This window comes from Athene cunicularia (genome assembly GCF_003259725.1).
Source record: "Athene cunicularia isolate RWA chromosome 1 unlocalized genomic scaffold, athCun1 chr1_part2, whole genome shotgun sequence".
Classification (NCBI taxonomy): Eukaryota; Metazoa; Chordata; class Aves; order Strigiformes; family Strigidae; genus Athene; species Athene cunicularia.
This window is the reverse complement of record NW_020799092.1, coordinates 889,207-909,150: the sequence shown is the minus strand read 5'-3', so window position 1 is coordinate 909,150 and position 19,944 is coordinate 889,207. Positions and strand designations below refer to the sequence as shown.

The following is a 19,944-nucleotide window of genomic DNA, read 5'->3' as shown; positions in this document are numbered from 1 at the left end:
CCACTACTACTCTCAGGTCTTTCTCTGAAGTGCCACCCTCAATCCACTCTTTGACCAGCCTGTATTTGTTCTTGGAGTTGCCCTGACTCATTTTTCCTTGTTGAACTTCATGACGTTTACACAGACCCACCTCTTAAGCCTGCCGAGGTCCCTCTGGGTGGCACATCCCTTCCCTACAGCAGGCCGACCGCACCACACAGCTTGGTGTTGTTGGCAAACTTGCTGAGGGTGCACTCAATCCCACTGTTCATGTCGCCAACAAAGATGTTAAACAGCACCAGTCTCAACACTAACCACTGAGGAACGCCACTCGTCACCGTTCTCCACATTAGCAAAATGCCAGTGAGTCTTTCTTTAATAAAATTCTCTCCAGAAGACAGAGGATAAGGATGTTACAAAAGATAAACTCAAATGTTCAATCTGACATTTACCTGAGGGAATCGCAGATACAGCATAAGTGAATGAATGTCCATCCATTCTCTTAAGTTTAGCATAGGTAACAGAAGTAAAGATTTCCTACCTGCAGTCCTCCCTTTGGGTGACCTAAAGAGATAAAGAAGACAAAATACAGGAGAATTCAGTGTTTGAGTCTGATTCAGGCCATGAACTACATGGAGATATTCTTTTAGTGCCAGTAAGTTTGTTTTGTGTGTATGTGTTTATTAACAATGGGACTGGAGCTGCTCATTTCATTGGAGTGACTGAAAGAGTACTAGAGAATAATGACTTATATTTACTGATATTTTCCTTGTCTGGATTCAAATCATGACCTAAACTTGAGAAGACATCTCATTTACCAATCATGTAAATGGAAGAATTGTTTTCTAATGAAATATTGACAATAAATCATCAGCTGACACAACCCTGCTCCTTTTCTGCTGCTAGCTATAGATTTTCTTAGCCAGCAATTTCCATTTGAAAGGTTGGCAGGAAAAGCCCCAACACGCTATTTGAGCATCATCACTGCTATAAAATTCTTCTCATTCGCTGTTTACCCAGAAAGTGCTAAGGCTTGGACAACCGGCCCAAGCTAGAGTTGACCTATAGATGAATCCTGTATATTTTACAACTGAAACCATTGCGCTAGTAGGTATTATACTAAGTTATAACAACACACTTATGCTGATGTAAAAAGTGCTAAAGCGTTGAAGTACTGCAGCCTGAACAACAGGCCCCAAGCCGAAGCTGCTAACTTAGTCTGTAATCATTAACAACGTATGTAAACTCGCTAGTGAAAGATGCAGCTTAGACAAAATAGAATCAGGAGTGAGGAGAGAATGTATCCAGCTTCCCTTGTTTAGCTTTGTTCAAGGCTGAGAACCCAGGTATTTGGCCTTGATAGAAACTCCCTTAGTTTCTCCCCCTGAGCCCTGGCCAGGCTTTGGGTGGAATCCAACAGGAGAATGAAACCAGAAATTTTCCGCTCAGAACAAAGGTGCCAGCTATTCTGGCTTGTCCATCTCTGGTATGTAAGGCTGGGCCCGTTTGCAGTGACTTTGGAAGCCTCACCTGTGGGTGGACGCACCGCGCAGGATTTTCCCACTTGCCGAGACAGGGTCTCCAAATCTTCACTGTAACTGGGGCTCCCCAGCCACTGCGGGTCTGGGGGATGATAATATATGCAAGGGGTATTTTTCTTAATCTCCATTCTCTTTCTCATGTAGTAATGATTTAATGCATTACCCTGTTTTTTGCTGTTTGCTGTTTCAAGTGCACTATTCTGCTTTTTCTTACTGCATGTTTTCTGTATTACACTGTTACATTGGTTATCACTAGTAAAATACGCCTGCTCTTTTCACTCTGGTGTCTGGGTATAATTGGTATCCCTAATCAGCAGAACAGAAAGATATGACTCCTTTACAAACCTGACTTTTAAATCCATCTCACCATGCACTAACAGCTCTAAAACAAATTGTAAGAGCATAAGAAAAAATCCTAACAGATTAATTGAAGAATAAGTATCAAAATTTGGATTACCACAGGATTCCAACTGCTCAATCTGAAGTCAGATTTCCCCAAAACCTGTTGCTTTGATGGCTTTCCTACCAGCAGAACAATATAAATGTGACTAAGTAATGAAGCCATCTTTCTGCTGTGCTAGTTTTTCTGGAATATAACCCCTGTGGTAATAATTACATGGGCTTATCCATCCCAGTGTGAACAACACCAGAGTATCAATTATGACAAATTATGACAAATGTCTGATACCCACAAGTGTCTGTTGTAAAGAAAAACAACTGTTTCCATTCTCTTAACCTTCAGGTCAGGGTTTCCCACTGGGACTAACAGCTTTTCTCCTTGCTGTAAGTATCCATTAGAGAGTTGCTAGGAGGTGTTAGGATATACACACCTACTCTTTCAGCACTAGATTTTTTTCTTGTTTGGTAATCTGAGCATAACTCTAACCAGGGGTTTACACAGAAACACCTATCACTGTTTTCCATTTGTGTTATCTCCTTTGGCTGATACTGTTCAAGACATTTCACTTTCTTTTCCACACCATTTGCAATGGTGAGCTGGTGAGTCCCCAAAGCCCACTGGTAGCATAGACTATTAGTTAGCTCCTTCTAGCCTCTGGGGTATCTCTTGTAGCCATTTGATATTTTCAGATTTTGAGCCAATTATCAGAGGAGTCATATGTAAAAATGGAACCACTAAGCTTTGATCCTAGGAATACAAACTTCTCTCAGGCAAACCAAAGAATTGTCTGTTGCATAGACTATGAAGAAGTAATGGAACCTAAAAGCCTGAATCAGTCTGATATACACCATCTGGCAAAAGGAAATTATAATTAGTATATACAAAACAACTGACATTTTCAGTCACAGGGTAGTAGTGTAAATTATATATATATATATATATATATAAAATATATATATATATATATATATATATGCTCATATGCAGCCTAAAGAGGGCATATATGAATCCAAGAGCAGCATATATGCAAAGAGTCACCATAAACATGGACTGAAGTTTCCTGTTTTATATTAGCAAAATAAAATGTGGGGTTGTTTTTTTGTTTTTTTTTCTATGAGTACTGTGAGTCATTCTTTTAACAAATTTATTTTTCATATACATTCTGTCCGACTGATCTTTCCACTTTTCACACATGTGTGGTATTATAAACTACACAGAGGAAAATAATTTAAGAACCACTATACTGGATCAAAATAAGTTTCCTCTAGTCCTCTAAACCAGTATCCTGTTCCCAACAGTGGACATAGACAAAAGCCTCTGGAGGAATATAAGCATAAGGCAATCACATGATGACACCCCTAATCCTATCCCAAATCCCAACCACTTTAGCTCAGGAACTTCACAAGCTGGATGTGGCCTGTATGAGTTTGGTAAGATTCAATGGATGTCTCTTCCATGACTTTGTCCATTGTCCTCTCCAAAATATAAAGCTCTCAAAATCACAACATCCTTGGTGGACTAAATTCAGTAAGTGCTACATTCTTTACTATGTAAATGTATCTTTTGAAAAAGCTACAAGTTGTACTCACCAACATGAAAGGTTTAGTGGTACTTTTGCCAGGAAAAGTGCTCAAAATTCTGACAACTTCTAATGTAGGTATTGACATTTCATCTTCCTAATAATTCCTAATTGTGTTATATTAAATAAAACTCATATTTACTCCTACTTCTCCAAAAGACTTTTGGTACAGGGTTTCTGGAATCCTGAATCACAGTATTGTATGGTTTATTGTTATATGGAGCACCTAAGGCATCTCATTTCAGCTAAGAAGGATAACAATATGATATTTCTTCATTTTTTTAGAAGTAAGATGGAAGAGGACAATATACCTAGGACCTTGTGAGAGGAGACGAGTTTGACAGCAGAAGCAGGAGGAAGAAATATATACTTATATCATAACTTCTAGGAAAAACATCAGAGAAAATACTGCCATTGTAAGGATTCCTATTCTGCCTCTAAACATAGGTGAGACCAGCACTGAGCTTTGCCTTAGAGGAAAATGAAGGAGTTCCTATATAATGAATGTTGGGTATAAAACCCTTCAAAATGTTTTTAACCAAAATATGCTGCAAGCATACAAAATACTTTTAAAAATACTTTTAATTATTGTGTGAATACTTTCCAAATCTGAATGCAACATAGATGGGTACTAGATTGTATGTACATCTTGGACTACATCAAATTCAACCTGATTTGTCACTCTTGTCTTATATAACAGGTTGAAGACTGTAATGGATGCTTTAGAATAATCTACAAGCTTAGACAGCAAAGTAACTCCATGTTATGCTGGGCACCACAATACTGAGAAGATGCCAACAAAACCAGAAGAATAACAAAAACAAGTAAAAAAAAAAAATACAGGTCTAGAGAGGCTGATACATGAGAAAAGGTGTAAAATAAAAAATTCTGTATAGCTTGGCTAAACCCAAGGACTGAATGATATTATAACTGCTTGTAAAATCAAGTGAAAGGCATAATCACCGAGAAGACAGTGGAAAAGAAGGCTGATCCAGAGACTTACATGAGATATTGCTGAGATAAAAATATATGAAAGCATTTTAACTGGCAACCAAGAAATATTTCTTATCAATCAAACCTCTAAATTTTAGAATATTCTTTCATATAAAGGAAATCATATGGCTTCTTTAACAAATAAGTAAGAAAATAAATGCAGGGCAAGTGAAAGATGACTGAATGTTGGTATCCCTGAAGACTGAAGCTGCTTGTCACAATACATGTACTAGACATGGGAGACAGCAGCAGGGCAAGCTTCCTTTTTGAAGTGCTATGCTAGCACTATGATGATAATATCAAAAATTTTGGGTACATTGGCTGATATGGACCTGCAGCATCTTATTATTCAAATTCGTTATTTATATGTGTGGGAAAAAGAAATTATAATAGATGAGTGTCCCAATTAACTCTGCAGTGTATATGTATCCTAAAAGGGAATCCCAGCCCTAATCTTTTCCTGAATGCCTGATTGAGATAATAGTACATATGTAACCACATTACTGAAACTGATGAGTGCAGTAACATGAACTTCCTCCCTAAATTCTATCATTTCACACAGGTAAACTCTCACAAACCTGTGGCCACAATGCTCCATGTCTTTCAGCTTCAGGCAGATTTGTATGAATAACCCAGAAGTGTCAGAGTTTTGAGCTTTATTGTATTCTTGCCATGAAAAAATCCCAACAATAAAACCCCTTTTAATTAATTAAATACTTGACATGTAACAAAGACCTCACTATATGCCCACTGAGCATATATATCATAAATCTGCTTCTCTCTTTGTAAATAAGCCTCAGTAGGAGCTAACTAAAAGGATAAGAAAGGATTTCCACTAATCAGAATTGTTTTCACGTGGCTGAATTACATAGAGGAATCACAGTGACCTGCCCTGCACTTGGTCTCCTTTCACCAGTGGACGAACGCATGCATTCCAGTGGGTCAGACAGAAATGGAAGACACACACCAGTAGCCAAAAAGACAGTCCTACATCCTTACCCTCTCTAAGCTGCCAAAAGAAGGTAAAGAGAAAAGTTGTACTGCCAGGTACCAAATAGAAATAGGCCATGCAGCTAACAACCACAAGATATCTCTAAACCAGAACCTAATCTTGGTACTGCATCAAATGTATATAATACATGAAAGTGTAATGCAAACCCCACATCACTGAATTTATCAAACAGCATACTATGAATCATGTTCCAAAGGCAACTCACCAGTTGGCTGAAACATTTGGACCCACGAGAGTTATCTCACATTGTAATTAAATACAAAGTCTCACCTGCTCTGAGCTAGGGCACAGACACAATGTCTGTGAGAAATAAAGACGGCTACCTGAAAAGTGGTTTTGCTTCCTCTACTAATGCAGTACACTGAAAATTCAAAAACCACCATAGGAAGTGTAATACAAATAAGTGAGAGAACACTAAACTGATTGAATTAACCTTTGTCATGTTTCATTCAATAAAGCTTCCTCTTTATAAATTACCTAAAGCTGCTGGAGAATTTTCAATTTATCATAGAACTCCACATCAAAATGATACTGGCAGTAGAGAACTATTTAAAAATATTCTTAACCTATACATTCCTTCTAGGGTCAATTAATCAAGCTAGGAAAATCAGATCTCACTTTTGGAGCACCTGCCTTTCCCAAAAGATAATTTCAGTTGTATCACAACAGCCCTGGTTGCTTTTTAACCTAAGGACTGTTGGGTTTGCATCCTGAAACGGAAAAGATTATTTTTTACTCTCAGATATACTCCAGATAAGTGTGATTCATAGTCCTTTATAAAATATTTCCCCTTGCCAGAAAAACATTAAATATCAGGAAAATTGTCCCCAACTGGATTACAGAATGGTAAATAGCTCTCAATGGCTCTTTTATTGTTGTTATTACAGCTTGACAGAGTGAAAATAGAGGTATCTTCAAAGGTGTCTTCTCCTGGAATGAGCAATTCATCATAAAGAGTATTTATATGCTGAAAAGGTTACAGTCAATGTATTATAACTGTATATAAACTATTTCTTCATTTACAATGCCCTGCCTTTCCTAAGAAATTTCAGGTTGTAAATTTTTTAGACTTCTAACAGCACTTGCCCAAGGGGGCCCAGAGTGAAGATTTTGGATGCTCCTTTAAGTATGAGCAACCAGAATTACACAACTGAATTTGCTGTGGCCTGCAGGAAAAATTATTTCTGCCTTCCTTCAAGGCCAAGAGGTAAAACTGAATGTTGCAGCTTTAGGTGCAGGAGGCAGTTTAGGGCAGTTATCCCGTTTCGAGTAGCATCTGCTAGGGCTAAAGACAGAAAAGGACAAACTCCTGAGAGTGTCTTCGCTTTCCCTCTCCCTGATGAAGAGATTGCATCTTCCTATTCCCTTCCTTCTGAGCAGAGTCCCATCGAGCGAACTGAATCTCCTGATTCATCGTGATCTCCCCGACACCAACTTCATCTGATGGAAGTTGAAGCGCCTATTTGCCCCCAAATAGCTCATTCATACCGCCTGTCTCTCTCGAATAAAGTTTCAAGCAGACCGTTAGTTTGCCGAGGTAATAGGTTTTCACAGCCAGGGGAAGGTGAGCGCCAAGGATTATTAATAGTGTTACTTGATTAGTTAAGGGAAAGATAAATGTGACACCACCACCAAAATCCCTGAATATCTGATACCAGCGAGAAGTGGGTATCACCTGCCAAAAATAGAGCAAGAGAGATTATATAAGTGGGGTTCCTACCCCGAGTTCCATCTTTTTTTGAGCACCTCCATATCTAACACCCTTTTCAAGCGCGCTTAGGGGAGATCCAAAAGGTAAGTAGCAAGAAAATGTTCAAACTTCCACAGCAAACGTGGATTCATTCGCCCGCTCTCGGCAGGAGCCCAGACCCTGCGCCAGAAGGAAAGCAGATAAGGATATCTTCCATCACGCCAACCCTATCCCCCTTTCCACAAACAAAAGCCCAGAGACAAAGAGGTGCAAATCTCCCAAACGCTGAGGAATGGCTTCCCGCAGAGAAGACTCCGAGCGAGAAGAAAAGGCCATTAAAAGGATAAAATGGGTCAACACATTGAGGGGGAATGAGGACAAAAGGAGGGGATAAAGTGAGAAAATGGAAATAACAAAACACTGAAGGGGAGGGGAGAATGTGAACTAGAAGGCGAGCAAGGATTCGGTGAACAGAATTTACTGAAATGCTCAGTCGTGAACCAAAAGAAAAAAAAAAACAACTCCAAAACACGTCGCAGAAATTACATCTCTCCTTATGCACAGACGATGGGATGAAGTTGCTCTCTTTGGTGTGGTCATTAGGGAGATAAAAGGAAATGGGTCACCCTTTTTGCAAAGGACCCCCGGATTCCTGCTTCAATTTTTGGCGTGGGGGTTTCTTGCTGTTTGTGAAATTCTCCCTGAATTGTTTGCTTTTGATGAGGGCGGGTTGCTTTTTACTTAATTTACTCGATCGTTTGCTTAGTAAGAATATCATTATTCTGGCGCTGGTGGAAGGGACAGTTGATCTATACGAAAGCTTCTGTACAGAGAACTTGGAAATCCACGGTGTATATTTTGCAAATAGTTCGGGCAGGAAAATTGGCAAAATCTCAGAAATAAAGAAAAACGCGTCATTCATCTCGCGGGGATGATGAGAAAAAGGCGAAGGGTCGAGTGTGAAACCGCCAATTCGTGAAACGCCTTTTATATTAGAATAACAGTTTTGACTAAAGCTCGGTGGTTAAAAGCTTCTAGAAGTTTGCTAGCTGTCCTTAAAACGGATGCGCTGCTAAGATTAGAGACGGGCCTCAACCACTACTCCATGTTAGAGCCCCAAGTGCCGCTCCCCAGACCTGTATGCCGCCGCTTTCGCTTTTATGCCCGCTGACGGCACCGCCTCTCGGCTTCTGAGCAGGGGACGGGGAGCTGGGGGAAATGTTATTTACGCTGTACAAATGGCTCCACCTGATCTGAAGCCTCATTTTTCTGGCACCTCTCACTTTTCGCCTTCGCAGCATGATTAGGCCGTCGCGGCCTGACAGATCCGATGACGAGGGAAAGCGGAGCGGTTCGCGCATCGTTCGGGGTGCGGGGGGAGCTGCCGGGCTGCCACCCCCGGGAGACGGGCCCGGAATGAGCCCCCGGGCAGCTGCGCGCCTCCGGCCGGTTGCCTTGGCGTGAGGCTACTTAACCTGAGTGGCGTCTGTCCGCACAGCAGGCAGCGCTGCGCCTCGCCCCTGCCAGCCCCCGGCTCGAGTTACAGCCCTCCAAATGCGCTCTGACCGAAACACCAGTGCCCCGCCACGACAGCATCCTTCCTGGCGGGCGGGCGGGAGCGCCCCCGGTTGTAGGGACCTAAAGGGAGGCTGTGTGGCTCCAAGAACGAGGATTCCTCATCAACGGGATTGCAAAAGGCTCGTACGAAAGAAAACCGGAGATCGAGGCCCATCCTTCAGCGATGCTGAACTTGGCAAAGCGGGAAAGCGGCGACGGTGGCGGATCAGGCCGGAGGCGTCTGCACTGGAGTCAAGAAGGTTATCCTCCTTCCTCTGCCAGTTAAGCGACGCGGATTACACAAGATCATGCATATTGATTTCTCGTGTAAATAGCTATATATTGATGGGTCTCCATCTAACCTAAGCATAAAACAGAGTAACGACTGGGTTTTAGCATGTGCCACACAAGGCTCTTTCGCCTCCGTTCTTCAAGCTGAACTCCGCTAAAGCAAGAGACCCGAATAACCCGAGTACTGTCTTTACTGCACCCTTTCACCTCCCAGCTCCGAAACAACGGGGGCAGCTGAGCGAGAAGTACCCACGCGGGACGGTGTGCAGAGCCCTTCGTAGGGCTGCAGTTTATCTCGAGTCAGCATCCTAGCGCACAGCTCCTCTTTCCCTGTAGATCAGGAAAAGGTATGTTCAATTTAGGAAGTGATACAAGGAAGTGATCACCTACTTTGCAACTTATCTACTTATAGCAACTTATAAGGATTTCTGAATATTGCTTAATAATCCTTCTTGCCCTGACTGTTCTGTGGAAGCTTACCAAGAACTACTGTGTTCTTGAAAACAAAGCAGTTTTCTGCTTTTCAGCAGTTTTCTGGGGGACTCGGCTCCCCCACCCGTCTCCTTGTTTGTCCTTAGGGAAAACTAAGCCTCTCTTGTATCTCAGGAAATACACGGAAATGGAAGACAAAGTTCCAAGGAGAGAAGAGCGACAGTCCCTCCCACAACGAAGAGTCGGTATTTAAAAAAGAAAAAAAGGGGAGGGACCCCAGTATCACCTCCTCCTCAGTCCTTGTGCGCTCAGTGGCACGCTGACTGACCCGCTACCGCCGAACTTGGGCAGCGGAGGGAAGGATGGGGGCTCGGGCGTTTCAAAGCGCCGAGGCATTACCGACAGAGCGATCCGAGTTTTTGCAGCCGCCCTCGTCGCCTCCTGTGCCATAGGATCACGTTCAGGACGAGGGTGCGTCTGCGTCAGCGGGACCGGGCTGGACCTGCTGATGGCAGCGCGGGGATCTGGCCACCACCCCCCGGCCCTCCCCCGTCTGTCCTGGAACGGAGATGCCGGCACCCCTGCAGAGACCTGCCCTGCTACAGGGCCCTAACCTTGCCCACCTCAGCCTAAAGGCTCCTGTCCCCAAACTCTGAGAACGAGTTGGACTACTTGCAATATTTCATGTGAAAATATGGGCACAGTTTCTTGGAGGAAAAAAAAAAAACCAAACACCACAAAAACAAATAACAAATAACAAAAAAACAAACCCACAAACAAAACCAACCAAAAAAAAAAACCCTGGACACTACATTACAATTCCTCACTGTTTCTTTGACGGCGCCGGGAAGTGCCCAGTCCCGCCCGAGGAGCTCAGCACCGCACCGGAGCTCCGCACGAGCGTGTCGTCACCTCGCATCTCGCTTCACCAGATCATATCACGGAAGATCCTGCAGCATATTGTGCACTACAAACGGAATCTGTAGGATTCGCAGGAATGTGATAATTAATTCAGTGAGGATGATGCTTAATATGGACTGGCCCGAAAGAGACAGGTCTAAAAGGAATCTGTGTGTGAAGGGGTGGGGGAAGGGAGAAGGGGGAGATATTTAAAGTGTTTGAACCATAAGGCAAATGCTCAAAAGCTACATTACGTTTGCTTCCCGACCTCAAGAGCAGCTTGAAGCTTGGCATATGCTGCAGTTCCTTACTCATCGCCGAATCTAACTGGTAAAGCTCATCCTGACTCACAAAAGGGAAAGACTCTGCTATGCACCACTAGCAATTCCACCGCACCCGAGAACTTGACCTTGGCACAACTCTATCTCTAGCCGGTATCACGACAGACTCTGGCACTGCTCCAGTAATGCTTAGGCGCCAACCTCCTCGGGAGCGACCCTCACTCTCGTCCTCCCCCACCCCGGTCCCTGCAAAGGCATCCCCGTACCCTCTCTTTAGCCGAACCCTCGCGTCTGTGGACTACTTGGTGCGCTGCAAACTGGGGAGCGACAGTCCGTGGCACTCATCTACACAGAGCTATAGAGCTGGCGCAGGTCCAGCCTTTCCCGGTGTGCCATCCCCACACAGCACTGCAGCTTTGGTCATATGAGCAGAAATGATGAGAAAAGCACTTTTTAATCTTTTCGCACTTGCTTCCCTGTTCAAACAGTTGCAGGATGGCTATGACTGATGTGCTCAGCGCTGAGGATATCAAGAAGGCTGTGGGAGCCTTTTCAGGTGAGTGCTTTTTTTCTTTTTTTTCTCCCCCCTTCTCTTTTACCCCTTTCATCTCTTCAATTTAGGATAGCACTGCATTTATTTAAGCTCGGGGAAGATTAGAGGATCCGGCTAGACAAACTATCAAATGAGGGTGTATTTTCCGAAGTGCAGTGAAAGCCTGACAGGTTTATCAAGTACAGGGCTGCATCCTCAGCAATGTTGCCCTGCACATAAGGAGATTAAATGTTTATTTTAGAGGAAGGCAAACAGTAACCGCGGGCAGACTTTTTTTTCTGCCGAGAAGATACTTCCAAAGGAACAAAACCCTCGGCGAACCAGGGTAGATTATATTTTATGTGGGATAGGGACGTCAGCCGTGGATGTCGGCAGCTTCCCACTCACCGCCGATATTTAGTTTCAGGTATTACAGAACTGCTGTTTCTTGTTACAAGCAGATCAGAAGCCGCTCTTTTCTTACTTCCTATGCGGAATCCCCGGGTGGGCTTTACTCTTCGGGATGGAGCGGAAGGCAACAGTAGAGCAAGCGGGTGCACTGCTCGACTGCAAAAGCTTTCTGCAGGACGGATGCCTGCAGCGGTCCGCACTTCCCTCTCAGACTCCTCTGGGTTTCAGACATTCCCTACCCCTCTAATTCATCGCCACTCCTAAACTGACAGCAAACCCTCCTCATGCTTGAAGAGATTCAGGTAGTTAAGGTTGCTCGCAAAGAAACGCCAGAAATGGTGCTCCGGGATGCACGTTATCTCCCCCCTCTCCCGACACTACCTGGCTGATCGCACCCCCCAGGGGAGCCGGCTCCTTTCGTCCCGGTCTGAGCAATGACCTTCCCAAATGGACAGAAGCGCAAAACCCGCTGACCCCGACCGAACCCAGTAGCCGGAGAGTCGAAGGGACCAACAAACGGCTTCACTGGATCCAGCAGCTGTTTTTCTCATTAGCTTTCACTGTTCTAGGGCCATCTCCAAGTCCCGGAGCAGATGCAATTAGCAACAACTAATGACAGATCTGTCAAGCAGATCCCGAATGACTGAGCCTCCTTAATTTTATGTCATAGGAAAAGCTGCGGCGGCAATAAGGATGCACGGGGAAGGAAGGGGGGAAGAAAAGTGCACAGCACGTTTTGGAGGTCACTATCGATTTCTAATACGCACCCCAGTCTGTAGGCTACATGTGTGGGACAAAAGAGGGTGCGGTTAAAGGACGGGAGAGGTGGAGCAGGCAAACTCATTTATCTCGGCTCCGATTTCAAGGGCTGATTTTCTTTTTTTCTCCTCCCCGGCGATCGTGCCTCACAAGGTCTTGCAAGCAGCATACAGTACAGCGCTGCCTTGCAGTGTCTGAGTTTACAAACCACGACTGCACATACCTTCAGCGGTTGAAATGCAACACTAATTTCTAGAAAGCCTTCAGGGAAAAACAAACAAACAAAAAAATCCCACAAACAGAACTGAAATAGCCGTGTGCTCCTAAACACTTCTCATCACTAGGCTCCACGGTTGAGCAAGAGCATTTGGTCTTTTCCAGGGCTGGGAATGTCAAAAAGTGACAGCCATCTAATAGTCGGAGTCCACTCTCAGATTACTGTTTTGGCGTAATTTTAGGGGGTGTGGGTGTGGGAAGGCTTCAAGGCACTGAAACAAGACCAAGCAGGTTAGACTTCAGCTCCCAACTCTGTCACAAACTTCCTGAGTGACCTTGGGTAAGTTTCCATCTCTCTGGAGCTCAGATCTTCACCTGCAGAGACACTGCCCCTCTCCCCCTTTCTTTATTTCCATTAGTGTCTGCAAAGCGTGGAGGATTGCAGTGCATACACCCAGCTCCTACCACAGCTGGGCTCCACTGTGCCTCCTAGGGCAGGACATGCAGCAGTATGGAAGAAAACCATGGGTATGTGCTGATATATGTTTCCATGATTTTTCTAAGTAGTTCTCTGGCTTTTCATCTTCTACAGCGGCTGAATCTTTTAACTACAAGAAGTTTTTCGAGATGGTAGGATTGAAAAAGAAGAGCCCAGAAGATGTGAAGAAGGTTTTCCATATTCTTGATAAAGATCGAAGTGGCTTCATTGAAGAGGATGAATTAAAGTAAGTAAAGATACATCCTTTCTCAAATAACCTCATCTTAAGAGTCTAATTTCCTGTTGGTTTTTTTTTTTTTTTTTTTTTTTTTTTACAAGACTCTAGATAATAGCATACAATTCAATCTCTTGACTAGGATTTGTGTGCAATAATCTGTTGTTTGCTGATAATGTGATCTGAAGTGTGTTGGAGGTAGCTAGTTGTAACTTTTATTGCAGGATCCCTGAAAGACATGAATGATCAATACCTTATAGAGAGTTCTTCAGCCAAATGCAGTTTCAGAGTAAACCACTCCTCCTGAAGGTCAACAACAGAAGATACAACCCTTGATTCCAAATTGCATATCAAATCAGTGCTACAAATAAATAAAAAGTGAAACTGTTCTGGAAAAACCCTTTCCTTTTTTCCATGCCTCCTCTTCAGGTTTGTACTGAAGGGCTTTGCCCCAGATGGAAGAGACCTATCAGACAAAGAAACGAAGGCTCTTCTGGCTGCTGGAGATAAGGACGGTGATGGTAAAATTGGCGCTGATGGTATGTGATTAGAGGAGTAAACTTTCACAGTAACAATCGAATATTACTCTTACATACAAGAACTGAGGAAATCTAGGAATCAGTGGAGCCTGTGACCTTCTGAAGGGCACAACTGGGGTTTAATGAAATGCCAAGTCCTGCTACATTTGCCACACCTTGCTTGCAGGCTTTAAGGGGAAGCAGAATCCGAGTTCTGACACTAGAGGGGGCAAGAGTTCAGAGAAAACGAGATGTAGTTCAGGCACACTACAGCATAGGAATAAGTACCGATCCAACTTCTGCTTCAACTAGTTTAATTTTTCTGTTGGTTTCAGTGAGGTGATGATTAGGACACTGAGAGTTTAAAGATCCAAGCTTGACTATAAAACTTAGAAAAGAGAAAGAAAAAAAGCTGAGTACCGGCATTTCTTCTTGATGATTAGTAAATAGGAATGCAATGCATGATTTAGCAAAGCAATGCTCTTAAAATTCAAAGTCCAGTCTGCTACCGATTTTCCACACCATAACTGTCTATCCAATATTTCCTAGTATTTATGTGGGTCTTCATATCTAAGAAAGCTTGTCACTCCCTTTTACTAAATATGAGAACTACAAGAAAAGAACAGATTTTTCTCTCAAAGCATTGCTTTAAAAATTACTGCTGTTTTTTATTCCCCCTTGGGATGAATCAAATTAGCATGCATACAAAATTTCTCCTTTTCCCCCTTTTTTATCCCTGAGACACACTGGAAGAGACATGAAGAAATGCGTTTCTGAATTAAATCTTTCCTCATTGCAGGAAATAGTAGCAGAAGTTTGTGGACAGAGTACTAAATCACCTAGACAGCAGACAATTGCTAAATTTTCACCATATTGATAAGCCATATGATAGGTTGAAATCTAAAAACTATCTAAAAAACCTCATGTCTCTCTGTGTTACCTATCTTTGGGATCTGTAAAAAATAGTTTAAAAAAACAAAAAACAAAAAACGCTATTAAAAAAGGGATTAAAATCAAAATACAGTTAACTAACATAGTCTTCTAATTCAGAAGCTGAAAAAATGACACACAAAATTAGCCACTGACATATTAGTTAGGCAATATATTAGCTAAACTGCCTGTTCAGAGCACACTGGCATATCAGTGACTATGACCCTGTTTCTAGACTAAAGCTTCTTCATTTCTGTGATTGTGATTATATTATGATTGCAGAGGAGCAATTGTGAAGCATCTAATGGAAGTTCCCACTAAACTTTAGCAGAGCTACTGAACCCAATTAGTGTGTCATTATCTGAAATGTCATATGCTTTATTATATGGGCCCTCCTTATTCCCATTAAAATTAGTGGCAGTGGCACTAAAATCAGTGGGCAAGATTTTCAGAAGAAAACTTGATTCAGGTAAGTAAGCTCATAGCTGATCCACCAACCTCACATCAGATACATTTTCCAGTTATTCCCGGAAGGCTGCAAAACAAAAACAATTATTGATTGGGTTAAAAGAATTATATTGCAGAATGATTTTGGCTTATACAAGAGAATACAGCATTAACTTCTTTATTTAAGATTGATCATAACTTTTTTTTAAAAGTTGAAACAATGCCTGAAAGCCAGTACATTGTAATAAAGCAATATGAAACACCTCTTCTCCTTATCTCTTTCTTCTGCAACTTTTACCCTTCCTTAACTTTGAACTGGAATTACTCAGAGTTTGCACTCGATAACGAGAAGAGAATGAAGGGCTTTTTTCTTTTGCTTCTTCTGGCCATATTCCTACTGTACAATATTATTGGTTTCTTTCCATTTCTTAAACCTGACTCCAACAGCAAATTGTTACACCAGAAAGGCTTGAAATACATGCAAAGTTAATAGTTGGGACTGTGACCAAAGTATGAGGATGACAGATAATTTCCAGTTTTTCCTTTGGTACATAAATCTAATTCCAGTTATAACTGTCTATGTAAATAAAATGTAAAGTCATGAATGTACATCACATTCATATTCAGTATTGCAATACTATATTTCTGTTGCAAACCATCTGTTTCCTTCCCTGTAACTGAATTGTCAGGCGTTACTTTTACCTCTTGTTTCAAACATCAGCTTTGTACATTACTAAATTATCACAAACATGCAGCCTTTCACAGGGGTTAACGTTAATTCACTAGATGGCCCTTGAACACTGTTCCTCAGGACCCCACAGCAGTTGTAAGAACTTGATCTTCATGGATTTTTAACACCACAGAGCCATCTTTCTCTGCCGTATCATCACAAACGCTAATCTTAAGTGGCCTTCTTCCAGTTCCAGAGACAAACTTTCTCTTAGGTCTTCTCCTTCAAACTTTTTATCATTCCTGCAAGACCACACAGCTCAGAAATAATTTCACCAGTTTATCTCTTTTCCTATCAATATTTGTAATTTGTGGCTGATCTGCCAGTTTCAAAGAGTTGAAAACTTACAACGTGTTCATGCAAGACATGATCACCTTCTGTGTGATGTCAAGCCTCATCCATCTTTCACTGCTGTGAACAGAAGATGATGAATCTGAAAAAAAATTCAGGACAAGGACAGGTTACCTAATAAAATACAAATATTAGCTTCCAGATTGGATTGGAGAGTGATGATGAAGCAGCTATGTCAGCTTCAGGACAATGATTATAAAAAAGAGGAGAAAATAAAATTAAGATTTCTGATCACAATGGCTTTTTAAATCTATTTTGTGTATTAGCACTGAACATGCACATTGTGCTGATCAGTTTCTTGATATTAATAAACTTAAGAAAGTCCATAGACAATTTTCAAAGGTCATGCACTGTAGACAGAACAAATCCAAATTTTTATTGTAAGTCAAATTTTATAGTAAGTCAAAATCTTGTCCTTTATACAGCTCAACTTCTACAAATATTTTAAAGTGTTTCAATTATTTTTTAAAAAATGTTTTAAAAATAAGACATCAAGCATTCAAAATACAACTGATAAATCATGATCTTGCCACAGATAAAAGTCATGACATAAACCAAAAATATTCTGGAAGTCCTTCTTTTCTTATCCTTCTTTGTGCTCTTGTATCTTCTAAAATGAAGTTTCCTAGATAGATTTGTTATTGTACAGATAATATAAAAAGCATAATCTGATGAGAGAAATCATTAGCCTACAACATGCTCTCTGTAATTTTATCTGTCATTTCAGTAAAATACTGCAGTGTATGCATTAGGCTGGTGTATACTACTAAACTATACTGAAGACAGAGAAACATTCCTCTCCTTTTAAGTCAGAGCTTTGACACAAGACAGCTCGTAAATTATTTTCCATGGCAAAATAGTCTAAGTACTTGTAATTTAGAACTATTATTTGTGCAAAGAAAGATATAACTTAATTTTGTTTGGAAGGAGAATTACAACTGGAGAAGAGGATGTAGTCAATCACAGGGATTCTCTCACTTACAGGCCAGACAGAGGCAATAAACATTTACAACCGGCAGGAGCTAACACACAGTGCCTTATCTCAGAAATTTTGCATATATGAATACACTCTGCCTCCACAAATGCCACCTGTTGTTGCCCTGACCTTCATATGAAAATAAAGAGTGAACTAGTTTACAAGATTATTGAACTAGAACATCCTTGAAATATTTAAAGTATATTGAGAATCCTGGAAAAAGTAGAAAGTACATGGCAGTTATTCATGAAAGAGTATTTTATGGTTTGCTGGCTATCAGAAAGTACCCGTGAAATATATTGCCATTAAGTGATAAAATCACTATCAGGATGTATTACGGAAAATATTTGGCTGCAAGTCTGAATAACCTTTTTCAAATATATCCTGTAGATATATATTATTATAAAAAGGATTTAATTTAGCTGTAGCAAATATGACAACTCTTTCTAATACAATATACATAGTTAGTTTTCCCTTTTGGAAAGGTTTCATCCATTGCAGTTCATGTTTCTTTCTGCAGGATTTATTCACACAGTGATTTAATAATCATAGCCTTTTTCCTTTTCTGCCCAGAATAGTCTGGGTTTCTATCACAGGCACTTTATGTTATCTCTTAAATTCAGTTTGCAACACTTTCAATCTATGTACCCACAGTGTACAGGATTTATTTGTGTTAAATAATCTGCATCACTAATCCTAATTTGGATTTACATCTTTCAAAATTATGGATAAATCTGGATTTAATTTAAACCCTCTGACACTTCTATTTCTCAGTATGGTTTGACAGCATTTGGCAACGTGGTTTTTGGACACTTCATCAAAAGTGCTATCTGTTTGTACACACCAGCCAATAAAGATCTCACTTGTTTAGAGTTTAGAATTTTTCAACTAAACATTAAAATGTTAAAATTTTCATCTTCTATCTTTTTTAGTTGCAATGCATTACCCTTCACTATGGCAAGCTTCAATAATTTTCTCTTGGGCCTTTGCAGATGACTGCCTTCCCTATTTGTCATCTTCCTCTCAGCTGATTATGTTAAACTTGTAAATCACTCTCTCTGTACACCCTCTAATCCCTTTATCATCTTTGTTGCCCTTTTTGGGATTCCCTCCAGTCTGTATTTCCAGTGTTCTGAGGCACACACAACCGTGCAAGGTATTCTCATGTGTAACTGTTTCAAGGTTAGATGGAGTTAGGAATTATAACCTCCTTGGGTAATACAGTATTCAGAGTGCAGCATGCCATGCACCAGGATACAAATGTGCCTTTTCCACACTTCATCGTCCTGCTGAAAGCCATTATATATACCAAAGCATAAAATAACCCCAAACTACAGATAGATACATTTATGTAAATATTACGGATGTAAAATTAATAAAAACACAGGGAAAAGTCCTGGTCCTCTGCTGTCACAGGAATTTTTCTCATTATCACCAGTGTGGTCAAGATTGCTACATAGGTGGGTGTCTGCCTTCTGTTTTTGCAATTTGTCATTTTCAATCAATTTGTCATTACAAAATTGAGTTTAAATGTAATATATTTATAATAGAGGAATGTGAATACTCTGAAAGTCTCCTTAAATTATTCTTTTTGCCAAACTCTGATATAAAGAAAATTTATCTCACTGCAAAATTAAATTTCTAGTTCTTGCCTTCATCCCATTGAGACTTACAAAGGAATAACAGGGAACTAATCAAGTTCTTCAGATGAATAGCAGTGGACAGTCTTGACAGTCTGGCATGTATAGCATTTCTTCCTTACCTTCAGAAAACCCTTTCATTTCACTGTAAGATTGCCTAAGTCATAATTTCCCTTTTAATTAACTTGGATTTCATTGTTCTTCTGTTATTGTGATGTTTCTGCTACACCAGTGACTCTGTAATCATTGTAATATGCTTCCTCCTTCTTTACATTTTCTTTTTTTAATATTTAAAAAAATTTTTCCCTTCTCCAGAATTTGCAACTATGGTGGCTGAGTCATAAAGGCTTTGACCAATGCAAACCCTTCACCCATCCTTCACTGCCCAATTCCAACCACCTCCTGCTGACTGCTTTGGCTCCCGTTATATTTATTTATGTTATTTTATACTCCAGCTCTGTTCTCTGCAATCCTGCAACTCTGTAACTGTGCTGAAAGACACTGTTAAAATAATAAAGGTCACATCAATCTGGACTTTATTCTCTCTCACTAGAACTTGTTTCTTATTTCATGTAGGCTTGGCACACGCTGAGAGAAAATTTTACTCTTTTTTGCTGACATCCCTGCTGCTTTATCCCTAGCTAGGGTAAGGTGGGAAGAAATTTTTAAAATTATTTGGGATAAAATATGCATATAATGAGTCATCCAGTATAAGATTCGAACTGTGGCAAAACTGACTGCATTATTTTTAAGCCATCCCTGCTAAGTGGATGCATACTCATAGCCTGGAAAATCTCTAGTGATGGCAATTACCCAACTTCATTTGGCAGTTTGTTCTTTCGATTTAATCAGTGTTATAGCTAAAAAGCAATTCCTAATATTTAACCTACATCTCTCCTGCTGCATTTTGGTGATCAGAAAATTGATCCTTGTCTGTATCATTTGTTAAATTTGCCTGGTGCAGGGGGATTTTTGTGTAAAAGTTTTGACAGGAATATCAGTTGGTGTCAATCATGCATGGGGATAACTTCTTAATAACTATTAAAAAGTGGTCACTTGTGAAACA

At 40.9% G+C, this 19,944-nt stretch overlaps 2 protein-coding genes across 12 annotated transcripts in view; one reads left to right on the top strand and one right to left on the bottom strand.

Moving 5' to 3' along the window:
- The window catches only part of NCF4 (neutrophil cytosolic factor 4), a 65,087-nt gene that overhangs the window by 34,278 nt on the left and 10,865 nt on the right, over positions 1 to 19,944 (bottom strand). For all 9 annotated transcript variants that reach the window (XM_026867777.1, XM_026867775.1, XM_026867780.1 and 6 more), the window contains 3 exons: positions 16,286 to 16,344; positions 15,233 to 15,269; positions 432 to 543 (listed from right to left, as the gene is read on the bottom strand). The gene's annotated coding sequence lies outside the window, so the exon portion shown is untranslated. The remainder of the gene's footprint in view (positions 1 to 431; positions 544 to 15,232; positions 15,270 to 16,285; positions 16,345 to 19,944) is intronic.
- On the top strand, positions 7,241 to 19,413 carry PVALB (parvalbumin). Of its 3 annotated transcripts, none has more exons than XM_026867784.1 (5): positions 7,241 to 7,298; positions 11,144 to 11,211; positions 13,166 to 13,298; positions 13,716 to 13,825; positions 19,194 to 19,413. In XM_026867784.1, the coding sequence occupies exons 2-5, from the start codon at positions 11,151 to 11,153 to the stop codon at positions 19,220 to 19,222; spliced, it is 333 nt and encodes a 110-aa protein (XP_026723585.1). In that variant the 5' UTR covers positions 7,241 to 7,298; positions 11,144 to 11,150; the 3' UTR covers positions 19,223 to 19,413. The 3 variants fall into 3 exon arrangements, with proteins under 3 accessions (XP_026723585.1, XP_026723586.1, XP_026723587.1); XM_026867785.1 differs by lacking the exon at positions 7,241 to 7,298 and adding an exon at positions 10,718 to 10,837; XM_026867786.1 differs by lacking the exon at positions 7,241 to 7,298 and adding an exon at positions 10,782 to 11,042.